The sequence below is a fragment of the Pieris napi genome, chromosome 10, assembly GCF_905475465.1.
Source record: "Pieris napi chromosome 10, ilPieNapi1.2, whole genome shotgun sequence".
Lineage (NCBI taxonomy): Eukaryota > Metazoa > Arthropoda > Insecta > Lepidoptera > Pieridae > Pieris > Pieris napi.
In genome coordinates, this window is record NC_062243.1 from 12709944 (window position 1) to 12731099 (window position 21156).

At 35.3% G+C, this 21156-nt stretch overlaps 1 protein-coding gene across 1 annotated transcript; it reads left to right on the forward strand.

Moving 5' to 3' along the window:
• Positions 1–7281: 7281 nt before the first annotated feature.
• On the forward strand, positions 7282–9415 carry LOC125053120. The gene is made up of 3 exons (XM_047654344.1): positions 7282–7834; positions 8205–8396; positions 9236–9415. Exons 1-3 carry the CDS (start codon positions 7412–7414, stop codon positions 9356–9358), a joined length of 738 nt encoding a protein of 245 aa, XP_047510300.1. The 5' UTR covers positions 7282–7411; the 3' UTR covers positions 9359–9415.
• Positions 9416–21156: the final 11741 nt, after the last annotated feature.

Genomic DNA, 21156 nt, shown 5'->3' on the forward strand with positions numbered 1-21156 from the left:
GTAGTAATCGACGGGCTTATCAGGCACAGAACGCTGACCTACTTGCCTATTAGAAAAATAAATGATCACGAAATAGATTCAGAAATCTAAAGCCAAGACAAGGTATGAATATCATATCAAAGTCAGTGCCGAGCCAATGGACTCAATACTAGGTATGTTTCCATTGATTTCCTAAGAAGATCCTTATCATTTCTTCCTTCCGTACGTTGACGAATGTGGTCAATAGGTATATTGTGTTTATGAGATCGGCGTCCGCCAGCCTTACGCGTCATTATTGCTGCTGGAAGAAGGCCAACTGCTTCAATAGCTTCCTTCACAATACCACTAAAAATATATTATTCAGTTAAAGGTTTTTAAAATGGAAACTTTTTTTTTATACCTAAATCAAAGTTACTGTTTATTAATATGAATAAGAACCTAGCGAATTGAAAAGACAAATAAACAATAATAGTATACAATAATGTTATTATGAATTTACTAGTGTCAATCTCAGGAGATAATTCATTACCAGTTCTATTCGTCCGTTCTACTTCTTGATTGCTTGACTGTCAGTACATTTAGCAGCATTTAATTTTTAGAAAATATTACAGTTATTATATAAACAAACAATAGACAGAAAAGTGGACATATATTATATGAATTGAATTCATGTCATGTGACACTTGGAAGGGGCAGAGAGCCATCGCGTTGGGTCTTGAGACTTTTTGACTTTTTGGCTCTATTTGCCTTAGGTATAAACGTCACCAGGCGTGGGACTGTTACGCTTTCCCTATGGGTTACAAACTCGCGCCTGCTTGGGAATATAATTTGAATCTCTCTCTTCTTCTGTACCTACATCATAAAGACTCAATCCCTATGAGTGATATAGGTACGGTTCATACTTTGCTGCAGAAAGAGTACAAATAACATCGGGTAACGTAAATAATAATGGAAGGTAATGGGCAGCCTTTTCCCTTACAATCAAGGCATCAATCTCACAAGAGAAGTGCGTATGCGAAATTAACAATATAGAATTATTTCCAACTTATAATGCAAATGAAAAATTCCAAATATTAAGAGTTCGAAAATGATCAGAATCTATTTAATATCGAAACTGAGTTACCCGTCTAAGTAATCCGTTAGCGGTGTGGAAATGATAACCCTCTCGGCGCTCGTAGATATTGCAGGGGCACTAAATCACGTCACTAACGACATTTTTTCCGGTTATCACCCTCCACTCAGCGACTGTCTTGTTAGGGGTGGTTTAGACCCGGGTCACACTGGGGAATCGTGTTGGTTGCTATACTTTTGTTTTAAATGGAAAATCGAGGCTCCTAGATAAGAGAATACCTCGAGAGTTCACACTGCCGCTTGCCAATTCTACTACAACTAGGGACCGTAGTGTATCGCGACCGTAGAAGTTTACGGGATTTTCCGTGCGATATCTAGTTTGATGTGGATCTCTTTTTTTATAGAATCTGAAGGCAAACGAGCTGGAGGCTCACCTGATGTTAAATGATATGGACATGCCCATGGACACTCTAAATGCCAAGTGCGTTGCCGACCTTTTAAGAATTGGTACGCGCTTTTGTTGAAGGAAAGGCAGCTGGTTACACATAGCCTTAGAAAACGCTCAGTTGTGGAACACCGGACGACGAGGTGATACGGGTGGAATTTCGTATTCTGCCCCGACGATTGATGATGAAACTCAGCTGCAAGTATTAATCCGAACAACTCCTTTGAACTCTCCATATTAATTGCGGTAGAAGATACAAGATCTTATCGTATCGCTGATGTCGCTTACATTGGGATCGTGCGGAACAGAAACTCAATATTGGATCAGGATCGCTGTCGGTAATGGAAGTTACAGAGGGGTTCTGGTCCGGTTGACAGAAAAGAATTCTAGCCCTCCATTCAATTCATCCGTCAGTGGAGCTTTCCTTCTTGGATTCTCGCGGCAGATTTTTTCATTTAGTTCATTGATACTTTATACGAAAGTAGGTGTATCATCTGTCTTACACGTCGTTGATTATGGGTAAAGTTTCTTCACATTCTCCTATATGATTAAGTGTTAATTTCGCATATGATATATTTGTCCATAATTGTACATCTCACTAGACCAATATTTCGCAAACATATAATTAGTAAGATACTCGCTTGCAAAGTTTTTTAAGTGACATGATTTTATATTGTTTGCGGCTTATTTTCAAAACTAATTTTCGTCAGGTATGGCCCGTTGCAAATAATATAAAATAAAAGAAATTCACCCATTAGAAAATGGTTTACTTAATTCCTCTATTAAAGACTAAACGAAGATTTAATAAAATAAACGATATTTAGAATAACATTTTAATTATAAATAGACTCAGAAATTCCATAAAAACTATATAACAAATGCTCTGTTTAAATACCCATTTTGTATTAATTGCAATGCAATCACAAAACCGTAGCCACGTATTGTGTTACTTCCGGTTCCGTTAGCAATAATCACGTCGGGCCAGAGGCAATACGAATAATATACAAGCATTGTTTTGTAAAGCCTAAATATGATAGGTTTTTTAATTTAAAGTACCATTTGTGTTTTGGATGAGCTTATAAGCTAAACAATAATGTTACACAGAAGGATAAAGATACAAGAAAGAAGTGGCCATTTGATATCTTCTTCGTTTCTTGCATCGTTGTAGCTTGTTACATGGAAGAAAGGTTTTAATTTTAAATTGTTACAATACAAGTTTCTTAATTGTTATAAATTATACAGAGCAAGTGATGACATTATCTTAAAAAATGTTTGACGTCCAATATAACCTGGAGTCTCAGTTCAAACAATAATATAGTCTTGTGTCGTGCAGATGTTGTCTGGACATGGATGTATTGGGCGAGACATTACACCGTTCGGCGGACGGCGGGACCCAACACCGAGTCTTGGAGTGTGGCGAGAATAAGCATACGTTAGAGGAATGTTCTCGGTCTCAGCGCCGTCATAATCTTTGTTCTTTTGTGTGTAACCTTTCTCTGCCTTGTGTTATGCAAGCTGTCATCGGCATTGGCGAGGTATAGAATGCAGTAACATCGATCTGTTAGCAATCCTATAGAAGAAGACAGCAGAACGAGAGAGGGAGCCGCTCTAATATGAATCTTAGAAGACGAGGAGTAAATAGATGATATGCCCATTTGCTACTTACACCGGAGGTTTTGAGCGTAAAAGTTATGCCGTTGAGCCCTCGGTAGAATGCGAGAGCACTCCTGGTGGCTTGTAGGAAATACCCGAGGTGGTCTTAGTGGGTGTCCCTCACCCAGTCTCTGAAAAGCAGAGATTCTGGTGTTGGTGGAGACCCACATATGAGATGCGCAAGTCAACTCCGATCTCGAAAAGGGCCATATGTCTGGCCGTATACCTATATATATATCACATAACAATTATAAAATGTATCACACATATAAATATATTACACATAATATATTACCCTAATTTACCATCTCAGTACCTAAAAGCACATATGACCTAATAACTAGAATGTTAGAATACCGCATAGGTAGGTACGTTTTTTCCTCCAACTTCGATTTTGTTCCTTTTGGAGTACAGACTTTAGGATTTAAGTTGGCGCCTGGTAGATAGTACCGGTGACCCCAGAGCTGGTGCTTTCCTGGCTCAATAAATATAAAATAAGTATCGCAATACAGTAATAATATTTATTAATTTTCAACTATTTTTATTACTTGTAGGTTAAGAAAATTGTAAATAGCGTGTATTACTTGATTAAATATGTTTAATAAGTATTTTATATCACTATAATGAATATAAAAAAAATAAAAACCTCTAGTTCCTAGGCTAAGTTGACCTAAAGCCAAGATAAAAGTTTTCAACGCAACCTGTTTGTAAACGTAAAAAGCTTAGTTACAGATAGACAAAAATCTTTTACTGATATATGTATATCATTACTATGAACATAGACAAATCTATATTACAGTTAAACAACGTGCCCGGATGAATGTAACAGCCAGAAAACAGTTCTTTTTACATTGCTTACAGACAAATATTTCATACGAAACAAGTTAAGCGATATCCTTTTGAGATTTCGAAAGTTAATACGTCCACCGCACAAAAAATGGCCGCCTATTTTTGAAATTCCTTGCCAATTGTTATTAAGTCCTCGAGGCTTTTAAAAGTATTTCCAAACAAAATATTCTGATCGAAAATCACCCTCCGCTCTCGAGAGACAACGTGTCTCACGTACGGATAGCATGCTTGATAGAATTAAAGGAATTAATTCTAAATAACCACAAACCGGAGGAAATTATATTAAACATTAGTATATGTAATAATGTTACTATGTTTAGGATTCCCTGACAGCTAAGGAAACAAACGTGTCCATATAAAGACGGTTAGAAGTAAAAAACCGTCTTTCGACACTGATTTTTTTTGGACATGTAACACGCAGAGATCCAAAAGTCTAGAAAAACTCATCGTGAACGGACAATATACAAAGCCAAAACAGATTACATTGTTATACCAAATATAAATATATTAATCGAAAATAAGTCAATTAAGTACATTAATAGATAAAAAAACTGAAATGAAACGTTAAACTAACGACAACTTGATATTTAAAAAAATCCAAATTGTTACTACGGCTAAATAAAGTCAAAGTGTTCCCGCTTCTTAATATTTCCTCAAACCCTCTTTGTAAGATGGCATCATCATAAATTGTATTGTAGTTTAAAGAAAAAACTTTTTGACCGGATTGAAGTTATGTATTATTATAAATTTACAACTATTTGACATAATTTTAAATTTATCCGACGTTTCGTTTGTATTGTAGTTACCTAAAACCCGAAACATTGGCGAAAAATATAATAACAGTATAATATAACAACAACGTTTTTTTTTGATAAATCGTACTATTCACAACAAATACAAATTCCTGTCTTGTGTTGTTTGCTGACCTTACGTGGGCGGGGCGTGCGCCTCATTATTTAGATATTAATCCCTTCACCCTCCTCGGCAGCCGTACACTAATTAATATACGACACTTGTGGCGTTTCTATTGTTTTTACAGTAGTTTTTAGTACTTCGGGATTATTGATGGGGAATTATTGAACGAAATTAGTCAAACTTGTAAAATAAATTTTACTTAAAATTTGTAGATCTGTTAAACCTGTGTTGATTCATAGATACCTATTGTGTAACTTTAAAAGAATAAAATAAATCAGTGGCGCTAAACTTTTTAGCTCTGGATCTCAGACAAATGTATCCTTTTCATGATTATTTGGCAATCTAATAGGCAAGTAGGTGATCAGCCTCCTGTGCCTGACATACGCCGTCTAATTTTTCACGATGTTTTCCTTCGCCGTTCGTGCGAATAACTTAGGAAGCAAGTCCACAGCCGGGGATCGAATCTACGTGATGATAGTTACATGATACTAGGCCAACATTTAAATGTATAGTGAAGTTAAAAGTAAAAAATAACAATTTTTTTTGTATTGGTTTTGTATTACAATAAATGTTAATGTTAATTAGTTTTTATCCCAAAAACAAAAGAAATACACAAATTTACGCGTACCTATTTACAACTTCCCTTAGGTTTTTTAATACATTGTCTCTCCACTGAGACATCGTAATTTAAGTCTAACGTAATTTACTAAAAGGATATTTAACATAAGAAAGTGTCAAATAACAGTAATTACAGTCACTACGAAGACACTATTCTTGTGTTCTACAATGATAGATTAAAGTCTACGTAACGTAACGTATAAATGCATCTTGACGGGCTTATGACTAAGTATTACCGAAAACATTATCGCAAAACTGGAAAATTATATATATCTTTTTATATTATCAGATAAATAATGCAAAGAACTCAATTAGGAATAGCTTATATAATGAGCATTTGAAGGAAGCTTCAAGGCTTTTGGATTTCCAGCTTTTTTTTAAGTAACAGGAGGCTCATCTGATGTTAAGTAATACCGCCCATGGACACTCACATTATCAGGAGGCTCATAAGTGCGTTGCAAACCTTCTAAGAATTGGTATGGTTTTCAGATAATAATACTTCAGTGGGCAACTGGTTCCACATACCTAGTGGTGGTGCACGGCAAGAATTGCCTTAAATAACACTCAGTTGTGGAACGACGGACGTCGATGGATGGTATTTTGTATTCTGCCTTGACGTACGAATTTAAAATCATTATTGTAATAACTTTTTTCAAGATTGTATTGAATCGATAAACGGTGAGTGAAATGTTTTACTATTACGATATGAAACTAATCGGTAACTAGTATTTAGAAGGTACTGAACCGTGTTCAGCTCGGATATGGAAATAAGGCATACCTATAGCATACACAGATAAAAGGTGGACTTTAAAGACAACTGTATGGAAAGGACTAAGGAGAAGAAGAAGAAGAGGGCGACCCAGAAAAAGGTGGATAGAAGATATAAGGAGAAAGAAATCCATGACAGATTCAGTTGGAAAAGCCTGAAGGAAGCCTTTAAGCGTGAAGGTGTTCCGATCGACGGTACTGAAGGTAGCTAGAACAAGATAAAATTAATGTATAAAATATAAAAAGCTAAGCCGTATAGGTATTATAATTTTTGTCATGATTTGAAATTAAACGAGCTTTATTATTACTAGAAGGAAATAATATTGAAAACTTTTTAGGACCACCTTCTTTTCTCAGGCACCAATTTCTGACATAAATAGACATTTTGTCAACACTTACAGAGTTGCCCATTTAAATGTACCTACCTATTAAAAATATCTAAAGAACCTTGAATGTTTTTTATTGAAAGAATTAAAGAGTAAAAATCATTTCGTGGCTTAGTGATCTTGTAAATATTTATAAAATATCTTAAGTATTAACTATTAATGATGTTAGTACGGTATCATGTTTAATTCCAAAGTTAACCTAAAAAACGAGATAATATTTCCCTCCGTTTTTCATATTTCAAATTTGATTGATTTATCTATCCGTAACTAGTATTTTTTTGATTTTATGTATTTCGTCGTACTGAAATAACATGCATTAGACAGTATTTGCGTTTTCAGTAATATGTGAAGCAAAAACAAAATGTCAAACGTCAGTCATTTCAAAGGATGACCTCTACCTTTAACTTTCTCGTATGAAATGTTTAGAAGGGCATATTTCAAGTTACCTATTACGTTATATCGTCTACTATTACGAACATATGCCAAATTGAGATTGAAACCTTTTTGAATAACGCGTAGGATGAAATACAAAGGAGTATTTAGTTACTGAGTTCAGTGCGTACGGCCCCGGCCCCGCGCCGTTCATTATTATTCTTGTGTACAACGTATTCCACGCGCGACGTTGCCGCACCGCTCGACATTGCTCTCACCGCTTGCCCGAACATCGACACCGGTTTACGCGTAGTGTCGCTAGAGCGTTCACAAGCCACGTGTAAAGCGACGTACCATGGAGTTAAATTCGAATAACTTGGATATTAGCGCTTGGTCCAAATTAGAATACGATTCTGACGCTGAGAGGGATCCCAAGAAATGTGAAAAGCTGCATTGGAATCCCGAAAATACTATGAAATTGATAAAATCATTGGAACGTGAATGCAAGGAGCTGTGGGACACCACTCACCCGTTAAATAAAGTGAAAAGGGCGCGGCAATTGAAAGTGGAATACTTAGCAAATATATTTGCAACATCGCCGGAGGAAATAAGTCGGAAGATTCATAATTTGCGGACACAATTCAATAACGAACTGAGGAAGATAAAGCGAAAGAGCGGATCTCCCGAAGCGAGTGGGTGGGAGTACTTTGAGGCCTTGGCGTTCCTGCGTCCGACCCCTGCAGACCCCCTCGAAACGGCGGAAGCTGTTAATACAGAGGTAATTGTTTAACCAAGGTGTTATCATATATTATTAAAGTGGTACTCAATTTTGTAAATCACAAACAATGCTTTTAAAATATATACGATTACTTATGTATAACTAATATAATATACTTAATCCAATTAAAAATAAATAGTGCTCATCTTGCAGCATATACCCTAAACATTTAATTTTTTGTAGTTCTGTAAAAACTGTCATACTTAAGCCAGTATTACAGTAGTGTAACTTTACTTATACATACGAGGGAAACGGGCAGGAGGCAAATAAACGATTTATTTTATTATTATTAATATTATTAATATTATTAATGATACCAGTTTTAATAGATTAATCATACCCTTACAGACCAAAATATTTGAACTTACAGCTGGCTGACTTTCAAACAAATGAAGAGTTGCAAGTTTCATCAGCTACAGAGTCTCCAAATGCCATAAGACCGAGCATCTCACACATACCCTCATCATACTATGACAGTCGTATACCTCCGCCCATGAGCCCTGTGTGGAGAAAACAGTACGAACCCAGGATACATACAGCTCCTGCACCCGATGAATGTCAGGTATATCGAAATTTTATTGTACCAAGTTTAAGTGGAATTTTAGCTTAACATTTGTATGGCATAAGTTTATATTGCGTCAACTTAGGATTTTTATGGGACGGAAGGAAATGAGCAGGCGGATTAAAATAAAGTTATAACCGCCGCCCATGGACACCTGAAAAGCCGGGGATGTGTTGCCTACCTTTCAGGAAATGGTACCCTCTTTCTTGAAGGCCCCTAAGTGTGGCCATAGACGGACCGCATGTTGCAGTCGATACCGACTGCCGGGTCCGGCAGCTCTAAGCAGTCGACCGCACGGCGAAACTCGACCGCAGAGCGACTGCTCTGTCCGCTCAGAAACTGGTCGTGCGGTCCGTGTATTGCGGACATGAATTTAGTATGGAAACTGTAGATCGCCGTGCGGCGACCGCTTAGAGCTGCCGGACCCACCATACACGTACCGCTACAAACGGTTGCTGCCGACCGCACGCCACTCCCTCAAATAAAATACTTACTAATTCATCAAATGAAACCAGAGACATTCTAAAGTAGTTGAAAAACTTTTAGTGTCTTCCCTCAGCTGGTGATACAAAGTATGAAATATTCCATGCTGTTCTCTTGATTGTAGTATTGGACGCACCCACATACTACGGTGTCTGCAACATGCGATCCGTCTATGGCCAGCTTAAAACCTCTACTGACAACTGGTTTCACAAAGAGGTGGAACAAGTGCTGGTAGAAGATAGTGACTAAAAATTTATATACGTCTTATAAAAAAACCTTTGCAAATAATCAATTATACCTATACATATTTGAATATCGAGAAAAACAAATATTGCAGAAGATATATTTGTTTCCAGATATTCGGTGACTTCGTAGCCTCAGAGTTGCGCTTACTCCGTTCCATGGATAGTCGTAAGAAGTTGAAGAGAATTATCCAACGTGCCATAATCCAAATGGGAGAGGAAGATGACCAGGCATAGCTATTTAACTTATAAACTTAGTGATACATTCTTTTTTTATAAATTGATTGATTCGTCCGAAATGTTTTTCATTATGACTTTTTAATAATAATTGTAAAAAATGTTGTTTTTTAATAATCCTTTATAAGCACAGATTAGACGGCTCGTCGGTCGTTTTCATTCAGTTAGGTAATTATTGAATGACAATTGACAAGGGTCGAAGGGTGAACGAGTGGGGACTGGGGACAAATTGGCTTTGTATTGTAGAGTTGTATCAGTTCCGATTTGCGGTTAGGAAAATGGGAAGAAAATAGCTTTTAAAGGAAATAATCCCATTTCTGGAAAATATTTCACTAGAAATTAGAATATTTTTTTTTATATATATAATAGGGGGGATTGCGGGACGACCAAAAAGGGCAGTCTGCGCAGCCCATAGACACTCACTTTTAGTGGGTGCGTTGCCGGTCTTTATTTATATACGTTTACCGTGCCGCAAAGAACAAGTTCTCATTTGTAGTTGCTTGCACATTTAAAAATTATGTATTATGTAGTAGACGACGAGACACTTTCGAAATTTGGGTGCTCTTTTCTATCGCATTGACCATGGAGACTGTTCAGAGGAGTTGTTTGGATAACAGGTGAGTTTCATCAGCGGAAGTTTTTGCGGCGTACCACTACTATGTGGAACCAGCTGCCCATTTAAGTATTTCCGAACCAATTCGACTTAGGGTCGAAGAAATTAGCATACCCATTCTTAAAAGGCCGGCAACGCACTCGCGTACCTTTTGGCGATGTGTGTGTCAATGGGCACTTATTACTTAACATTAAGTGAGCAATCGGGCAGGAGTGCCCGTTTTTTCATAAAAAATGTATTCATACAATATAGTATAGTCCACATATTATATAGTCATAAAATAAGTGCTATATTTAAAGTAATATTCACTTGTCATAAATACTGTCTATAACAGAAAGTTAAATCCGAAAAGTGAGTAAACACAGATTTTCGTCGTCGAAATCTTTTTACTTCGTGCGTCTCGCTTACACTTGCAATGTGTTATATTATTTATCTCTATCGCACGGGCATCGACCTACCAAGACAGTGTCGAGATTAACACGGCAAAATTACTCCACAAGAATATTATTCTTTCTAAAATTATTTTTTAAACCTACTTAGAATTTTTTTTTAATTCAACATGTATTTTTATTTAATAATTTTTAAGTAATATATTTGACAGAAAACAAATGAAAGCTTCTCCGACTTAAATATGAAAAATATATTCCTTAAGTAACCTTAAAATGTACCTAATAACTGAAATATATTATTAAAAGGAGTCCCTTTAGGCAACGTTCCGAAGATACTGACCCTTTGAATAGCTAGACTTATTCTTTGTCCGAGGTAGCTGCCAGCTCTTCGATCTCCTTTGATGTCGACTAACTTTTGCTATTTCCTTAAAAAGCCTTGTAGCGCTAGGACCCCACGGACCAAGGGTCTCGACACCGAATGGGGCAAAATCATATTCGGAGCCTAGACCCCTGTTTTTGCATGCAGCTTTTTCAGCCGCTTAACAAGCCGCACCAGCTCTGTTGTTGGTTCCATGTAGAATGCTTTCTAAAGTTAATTTGACGAACTATAATTAATTATCATTCAAATCATATTGTTGATTCGTGTAAAAAGAATAAGTCAATATAAAGTTGATTTGGTAATTTTTAGTTAGCAAGTTTTGAAGCAGCGTCAAATAGACCTCCTGATGTTTATGCGTTGTTAGTAAACGCTGGGTAATGTTATGTCATAGCTTGTTACGGTTTTTGTATACAGTGGATTCAAGCAAGATTTGTTGTCTCTATCTATCTATATCTTTTTGTGTGCATCAAGATTATTTTATAAAACATATAATATATTTTTGATATAACGTTTGATAGCTCCGATATTGACGGCTTCTCGATTGCGAGGAAGTCGCATTGGATCTGATTAGCGCTGCGTTCTCAAGTTCTCAAGTTATTTAAATTCACACATGTTTTTTCATAATTATGATTGATTGTCCTCATTTTATTTAAATAGGTATGTATGTGATGTTTGAGGGCAAAAATATTAAATAAAATAGTTATATTATTATATTTTGTACAGAAAATCTATTAGAAAAAAAAAATTTGATAGTTAATAATAAAAAATAGGGTAATACAATAATAAAAATCCAATAGGGAACATAATATAAACGTTATTTACAAATTTAACCGTTAATAAATGTTGTGTGTTGGTTGTAGATAGATAGATAGATATAGATATAAAAAAAACATCAAAAGGAAATATTTCTGCACAAATCATTCTCCGACCAGGAAGCCATAGCTTTGTAGGAAGTTGAACTGGCAATTTGGAGCGTGTTGTGTCAACAGACAACATGCGGTTGCGGAAACATCACAATGTGGTTTAGGCGCGTGTCTCACTGTATGCGATTAAAATTTATCCATCCATTTTTATAGGAAATGAAATTAATTCGATTTGTTTATAAAAAATACGATCCGGAGTGTAGCCCTTCACCAGTCTTGATATATGTTTTTATCACCAATGATTATAGTTATAGTACACAAGATATAGCAGATATCTTAAAATATTATGGTATCTTGTGAACTACATCATCAACTATCTGAAAAAACCGAGAATCATTTTGTGCACAATGTTAGTAGACCTAATTTTACTTTCCTGAAATGAATATCAACAACCATAAAGATAGTTTTAGATAGTAATTCTACCAAATAATTATAATTGTTAATGCGACAATTTAAAAACAAAAGAAAGTGGTAATAATATATTACCACGAAAAGAGTGTTAATAAATAAGTACGTTCTAGACATTCGTCGAAATCACAATCGTAATGTGCGGTTTCTGTGTCGTCCGTAATTATCTTTAAACAGTGATGACTGGCCTATGCCAGTCTAGTCCTATGCCTAGACATGCTTCAAGAGACTGACAAACTTCAGTAAGGATAGGCACTAAAAGAAAAGAAAGACGTTTGCTTTGCACGTTTTTTCCTCGTAAACATTTTGTTTTTAATGTATTAATGAATATAGCATTTGCTGTGCTACAAACTTAAAATACGCCCCAACCGTAACGTTATTGTGGTGAATTATGAAATATGTAGTTCTATTTTCCCATTGAGGAGGAAAACCTACTAATGCATACAGGATTTTTAAATTGCTGGATATTTATTTGCGTCGACGGCCTTGCGACGCACTTTGCTCTAACAGCAAAATTAGATTGGTGAATATGAAGTAAAAATAAAATCCTCTATTTTTTTTTAAGCACCCTGATGACCCAGGAATCGTACAGATACCAAAGGTTATAAGTACATAGTTTTTAGTTTTGATGAATATAAGGAATATTACCTTTTATTTAGCCCATATGTAGTAGCCCCATGTAGGCTTAAGATAGTCGTGGGTTCGAAACATGGCAAGGCAGAAATGGATGTTCTTGGTATGTGCGCAATTAAAACTTGTTCGTAATGTTAAGATAAGTGAGGAAACCATAGCCTTAGTTTAAGATTCAAACATGTACCTACGGTGTCAAAGGCACAGAAGACTGATCACTTGCCTTTTACAGAGATATATCAAGATACAGAGATCTAAGACCAACACCAAGGCGACATATACCTTTGTGGTTCTTTATATGTTCAACTGTATCACTATCGTATTCGAGGTATGAAATGATTCGGGATACAAATGAAATCTATAACTCACGCCGCCGCGTCAGCATTAGTCTATACTATTATTATCTATTATACCGAAACTACTGGACCGATTTCAAAAATTCTTTCAACTGTACCCACCCTACGTTATCACTGATGAACATAGGTTATTAAAAATTTTCAAAAAACGGTGGGTTTTGTATGAAATTACAATAGTGTAGTGTAACCAAACTTTTTAAATTTATTTCAATATCCTAATAAAACAGATATATTTTTAATTATTATTATTATTAATATGTAGGTTATAAATACTCTTTATTTTTATGTTGGAAATAAATCATTACTGTATAAGCGTAATAATTATACATAATTCCAGCGATAAAGAGTATTATCTCACCAAATATTTAAAATTTACTCAAGTTTATCTTTATCTATCCAAATGGTACATAAACCATAATTCTTATTCGCCAATGTACACTCACATTGTATACTTTTGGCAAAGTTGCATTTAGATCGAAGCTATACTTTTATTGAACAAGATGACAGGACAGAACGTATCAGAGTACAAGGCATTCGCAAAGCCTCTAAAATTTGCCAAGTCGTAATATTTAACTTATACAGTTATGAACTAATATCAATAAATTTTGAATTTTTTATTTATGTTTTCTCTCTAACCAGCACAGGGATATGATAGCACACTGCCAAAGAGCCATGGAAAGAAGCATGCTGAGCATAAGAAAATATAGACAAACAATTAAACGCAGACATAAGAGCTAGAAAAAGTGTGACAGACATTCTTACTAAGATAGACCAAATGAAATGGAGATGGACGGGTAATTTGCTACGGAGCTCCCATGAAAAATGGAGCAAAATATTCATAATCATTCAGATTGAAAACAATCTGAGATCAGACCGTGTCAGTCGATCGATCTCCTATCTACATCCCAATAACCAAACCCTACGAAGACAATCCATTTTTGGCGACGGATAAAATGCTCTTTGTCGTTCCATTTTTCCGAATTTACACTCACTCATATTTGATAATCAATGTAAAGTGTAAACCAAATAAAGTAAATAAAACCGTACAAATAACATTAAAATATACATGTCTATGTTTAAAACATAACAAACAGTTTTTTTAATTATTAAAAAAACTGGTGTATCGTATCAACAGATGGCTATAACGATCCGTCGATTGATTATTGGCACACTTGTTACAAGTTTTGAATTAAGATGGTAAAAAATGGATTTAGATAGTTTATTGGGTTCGGGCGTTAAGTGCAAAACAATGGTAAGTGGAAAACAAAGTACACCAGAACAGAGTGTCTTACGTGTTTCAGTGTGACTGTAAGTACATAGTGTTATTGGACATTTTCTTATGTTAAATATCCCTTTTAAAATAATTGGAATTACTTATTGTTATAAGTCTTAAGTTAGGCTAGATCGTAATGTTAAATCATATCTTTGTGGAGAGACAATTTATAAAAAAAAATTACATTATTTTTTTATACCTACCTATATAGAAACAGTTGCCGATATTTCTTGGAAAACATGCCAATGATTTTCGCTTAAAAATTCGCGTCATTCCCACGTCCTTATAAATTAACAGTTTGTGAGGATATCATTCAAAGCGTGATATGTTTTTGGATTTGTAATACTAAGAAAAATGTTTAAATCGAGAATTACTTAAAACATTTCAATCTTGAAGTCTATAACGATCTAAAATATGTGTGGGGTCACTCAATAGCTTACTTTTTTTACAATAAAAAAAAATAGAATTTGACTCCAAAAAGCCAGAAAAATATTAATCTAAACGAAAATTTAATTATTTATGATTTTAGATATGAGGCTACCTATTATTTGTAACGACACCAATATTTTTATAATAATGTTAATTATATATATTGATTCTACTCTGATTAAAAATCACCCAGAAATTAGAAATAAAAATGTTTTAATCTCACGAACAAGCCAAACTTCAATCGCACAAACATTGGTTATAAACATCTGCCGGTTTCACAGGTCCCCTAATCTTCAGAGGATTGACAGAGACAGCCTTCACTTAACCTATAAGAGAAAAAGAGACAGCACGATCCGGCCAAGGGGTCTCGGTTGATGGACCGTGAATGGCAAGATTAAAATGTGCCGATATCACATAAAAAAGATAACATTCCTATAATTAGTTCATTAATAAATGAAGGTGAATTCAATATATTATTACTAACCAATGTTATTTATATTTGTACAATTTATAGCACACATACCTATTCAAGATAACTCGGAATTTAAAATATAAATAAAAATTTCATCGTACAAAGGTCAAGTCAGCCAAGTGGCTAGAAGCGTGTAGGCTAAACAACAGAGTGGAGGAGGACCTGTCGCAGCCGAAAGCTAGCTAGAAGTGGAATATTGTCGTTTCGTAGGCCAAAACACTTTGGATCGTTGAGAGGAGTTTGAAACGTAATTGCCCCGGCTGTGCATAGATATTTCTAAGTGCAAATTAAGGACGGTGAAGTAGAGACTTCCAAAGTGTCATGACTTAAAGCCGAAAATAGGCACCTAGCATCAGGCACAGAAGGATAATGCTTATTCATTCAAAATTATCAAAAACTGGTGCAGACATCTGATGTATTGCTTTTAGTTGATTTAATTACAAATTGCTTGCGCAACTTCCTGTAATTTTTTAGACTTACCATTCTTTATGCAGCCTTACCTGGTTACTTCAAAATCAGCAATGTAGACATCGCTTATATGTTCAAGAACTCTTCTGTGTTGCTATTTTATGGTATGTATGATAGAAATTTTAAAAAGAACATAGGTTTTATTCTACGAATAACAATGATATCGTCAATATTCTTAACACAAAAACAGTGGCATTCAGAATAATTCGTCCTAACTTAAAATACTATTAGGGCTGTCATGTTTCGTGTTGTCGAGAAGTCGGTTGAAACTACGTTTCTTCTGCCTGGCATCAAGACCTCAGTTTTAGTCCACGTTTTACCTCTAAATTGGCAGTTGGTAATATTGCAAAGGTCCGAGTAGCTTTAACAGCAACCCTGTAACAATAGATTCCATATGTCATTGGGACTCGAACTTAAGAGGATTTTCTTGATTCACCAGTAATCTTTCTGCAAGAAGTATACTACTACTAGAAGTATACTAAATAAACTTTAAGAATGCTATATTAATTTAAAAAAATAAGGTAAACCACTGATTTGATTTAGAAACAAATTAAGCAAAAATAAAGGATTTAGCTTCTTTTTAAGTTATACGTTGGTAACACTGAAATTTTTTAGAACGGGCCAGTTAGAAAAATTACATATAGAAACAAACTCTTTGGTAACCTAATGTAGTATATTGCATTCATTTGTCATTTGTTTTTGTGAATTGGCGGCAAATCTAAAACTCTTGTTACACGTGAACATGAACCTAACGCGAGAAAATTTTCGGTCAATGATTTATTATGACTTTCGTTGTGTGCATATCTTTGTTGTTAAGTAATAACAACAAAGATATGATAGGCTGCGATTAGCATTTCTTAATGAAGCCCAATCTAGTGCCACTATTTACAATTGGTTTAACGAGTTTAAGCATGGACGTAGCAATCTGAATGATGATCCGCGTGAGGGACGTCTTTTAACAGCGACTACCGAAGATAACATCAGTGCTGTACGACCGAGATACAAAATATCAAAAAATATTACACGAACATTTAGGCGTCAGGAAGCTTAGTACCAGATGGATACTTTAACCGACGACCAAAAACACCCTTGCATGGTATTAGATAAGTTCAACGGTGGTGACTCAAATGCTGTATTTGACATCGTCACAGGTGATAAATGCCGGATATATTGCTACGAACCCTAAACCAAAAGACAATCGCTTTACGAGCCCTGAAGATGCGGTGAAAGCGTACGAAAATGCCATAGAAGAAACCCCTAAGGAAAAATGGGCCCTCTGCCTTTCTCAGTAGTTCCATAGAATGCGACGATGTGTAGAGAGGAACAGAGACTACTTCGAAAAACAATAAAAGTATTGGCAACATTAAGCCATTTTTCATTTTCTAAAAATTTTCAGTGTTACCCGTGTACATTCTATAATTCTTTATATTTAGTTTACCAAATATTGTAATCGCTACGTGTCATTTATTTATTTATTTCATAATCCTACTGCTAACAAATAATATATATAAAAATAAACAATTACACTAAAAATATAAAATACAAAAAGGTCAAACATTTAAAAAGGAAAAAAAAAACAATAAAAAATATTTAATAATCTAAGTAATACTTACCTAATTTGGCTGTGATGCGTCATGGTGTAAAAGTAAGGGTATGTACATGAAGGTGTGTATGTGGGGTATCATGATGCAGGTGATTCTGCGCTATGGATATTCTTAATTACTCCTTTTAACCATATTCCGCGAAAGCTTAAACAAGTCAAGGCTTAATCGTTCTATGTCCGGGCTGCGCGATATAAAACTGAGTTTTTTCTATAGTCAGTGTTTATGCGAGGATCATGTAACAAATCACGACGAGTCTTGTAGGCAGGAACATGGAAGAGCAATTTTTCTAGAAGTGACCTGCAATCAATTTTATTTGAGATGATGTCATGTAGTTACAAAACCTTTGACATCCAACATTTTCTAACGGTAGTATTTAGTCAACTGAAAAACACAACAGTACAATTAATGGAGTTCTGAAAATTTCCAAAAATATATTTCTATGGGTAGGTACCTACCTAATATCAGATTTATGGTCCTTATTCGACAAGAGTTGTATATCAATATTGAATGAATTAAGTAAATAATGGACGTGTACAATAAATTACCGCCTCCCGTGGCGCCGCCGCCCACGCACAGTCCCCTCTCGACATTTCACGGGATTCCAAGAATCAATATTACTAAGCGTAGGTAAAATGAGTTCAATTACGTCATTAACGCGTAATTTGTTTACGATATGGTTATACAGAAACTTATTTGCGTTTAACTTAAAACGTTTAAAAGCCGGACAAAGGGTTTTTAATGACTATTTTCCATTTTATTCTTATTCTTATTCTTATTATTCTTATAGGATGAGTAGTTTTTTTAGTTGTTTACTGTGACGACCAAGAGACGATGGATAGCGATTCATAGGCAAAAATAATGACATTATTATTTAGAAATAAAAAAAAGTATATTAATTCGTACACATAAAATATGTTAAATTAAAATATTGAATACTGCTCTATCGAACAAATCCATAACTAAAGTAATATAAGCAAACCAAAATATACTTACAAGTTACAACCATCCTCCAACTCCCAGGCTTCCATCAAATTAATTCAAACATTGTAATTACATATACTAAATGCTTACCAGTAAAATATAGCCAAAATGTATCACCAGGAATTTACTGTACAGAAATGAATATATTATTATACATTTATTTTGTAATCCTGATAATCTCGTTTCCCGCGCATAAAAACGTAAAAAAGGAGACAACCAAACAACTGTCAAAAGATTAAAAACAGATAATAAAGTGAACATTGGACCACAGACAAAATATATCTCGGCAGCGGACAAATAAAGCATTCAGCCGACAACAGTGACATTGGCACGACAGTTGATGACGCGAACGGAGATCTCCTCTTGTGATCTTGCGCCCTGGTACTTGTCACCAGATGAGATTAAGCATTTGTCACTCTGTTCCCCCCACTAATAAAACTTATTGTTATAGATAGATAGATGATTATGTATGTTTTTCTCCCTTTTTCTGTCAGGTTTAGGTTGTTAATATATATAGATAGTAATATAATGGGTCTCAATTTAGGCTGCGTATGAAACATAATTATATTTTTTTAAAATTGACTTCTTCATCAGATGCAGGGATTTTATTTACAATTTGGATTAATTTCAAATAAAATCTTCTTTTTTAAAAGACAATATTTACTGATTTCTTTATGCGTATTTATTTATTATCAGACTTTCTCACTAAATAAATATTTAAAATTAATAGAATACTTTTCAGAAGCACGTAGCGTATATTTGAATTCAGTCTGCAAAGTTTGAATATTGAGTAAAAGTTATTGTGAATTGTCCCTCGTTCACAAGTTTTGTAATAAAATGCATGCTATGAAAGTGTCTGTCGTGAAAAATCTCTCTTGTTTGCTAAATGCCTACTTATAAAAGTCTAATGCAAATGTCAAAGGTAGAATGAGAATTTGGAAGCAATGTTCTTTTCCTCAATCGTTTTTCAATCAACTCAACTAGGTATTAAAGACTGGCCTCAATTCCACTTAATAACACCACTTAAATGATAATATCAACGTTCCTACGTCATAGAAATAAATCATCTTCAATTCTATACGTATTGAAAGACCTCAAACTGTGACCAGATGAAGTCTGTAATTGACGTCGGCAGCCGAGCCATTTAGTTCGCCCAAGTACTTCTGTAATATCAACACTATTCCATTCAATAATCAGCTCTATCCACTTGGCTTACAACCTATATCGGCAAACCAACGAAACTTGCGTCATTACGCGAAGGTAATTTGAAGCCGTATGGTAAGAGCGGACAACGTATGATTTATGTCACGTGTAGTTGTGTGGGTGTCACTTGACTGTGTGCGCTCAATAAAACAGCGCATGCGTCCTGGCGCCATCTGTTGAGAGCCACGTGGGTGCGGCGTTTAGACGCAAGCGCGTAAACATCGATCTTACCTTGACGGCTTAATAAATTCATACACATGACCCTTTGTATTGATGATGATTCATAATTCATGAGATAGCGAATCGAAATTATATAGGTAATTATGAACTGACGTAATCGCCCCCTCCTATCTGTACTCCCTGCGCCAAAACACGCCCTTATTGTAAATGAATAACGAGGTGACGCTAACTATAAAAGAAACTAGAGGTTTAAAAATACAAGTATCTCATCTCCTCTTTACCTCTCTCTCGCCTCGACTGCAACTCAGCTGCAGGATGCTTCAAACTCCTCCGAGCTTGGTCCGCAGTAAAAATGCGGAAAACTAGGCAGCGCGAAAAGTTCCAGCCACTGTACGCCATAATGCGGATCGCAAGTTTAAAAAACTCTTTCTAATACGATTTATTAATACGCCATTAATACATGTTTAAACTTTCCGCTTCTTCCAGACATTCTTACACTTTCATCATATATAGAAACTGTCTTTAGCAGGCAAGTCTAACTGTTTTTACCTAACATAACATGCGTATTTTAAAAGCTAGCGTTTACAAACCATGACAATTAATAAGAACAGTCCAAGCGGTGAAATTACTGATGGGAGAGATTCTGACACAACTTAACCTGTACTCTGACAAATCTCAATATATTTTTGACGTACGGGAGACAGACTTAGCACCAAGTCTCGTTTCCGAATGTCACGTGACCTTCTTAATAGAAATGAAGCGATTCTAAGCCAAGAACTTTCATATAAATAATAGAAAATCGCTCTAAATAAATTACATCTCGTTGTTTTTCCGGGAATCTGGTCTATGCGCGGATTCTGTTCTTTCAATAGGCAATATATCAACATACATCAATTACGAATAAAATTCTGGATTTACGTCAATTCGCTTCAAGAGTATCATCATCAGTCATTCTTCTGGGTCTATCTATGGACATAGGCCTCCTCCATTCTCCACCGGCGTTACGCCTTTTGCAAACTGCATGCTTTAAGATGTCGTTAGACGGCCAGGCGTTTTGTTCTGCCTCCAATCATGGAGCCGAACTACATCGGGTTTAATTGTTGATGCGAGCCATATAGCCCTCTTATATCTTAGAGTACCGTAATAGTAATTAACTATCACGACACAACATAATATAAGTGATTAGTATAATACAATTATTTATATGCTACGATGTTAGTAGATCGAGCCAGAAAGCTTCCATGTGGCACTTACAGCATTCCTGGCATCAGTAGGTATCGTTGACCGCTTATATATCTCGGATCCTAAATATCTAACGACGGCAGCTATGTTCCCAAGATAAAAAGGCGGATCGGTATAGCTATACATGCCATGACACGTTTAGGCAACATCTGGAAGAAAAGGAATTGGTATCAAAACCAAAATAAGACTAATACGGGCTCTAGTGTTGTCTGTCTTCCTGCATGGAGTAAAAAACAAATATTTTTATC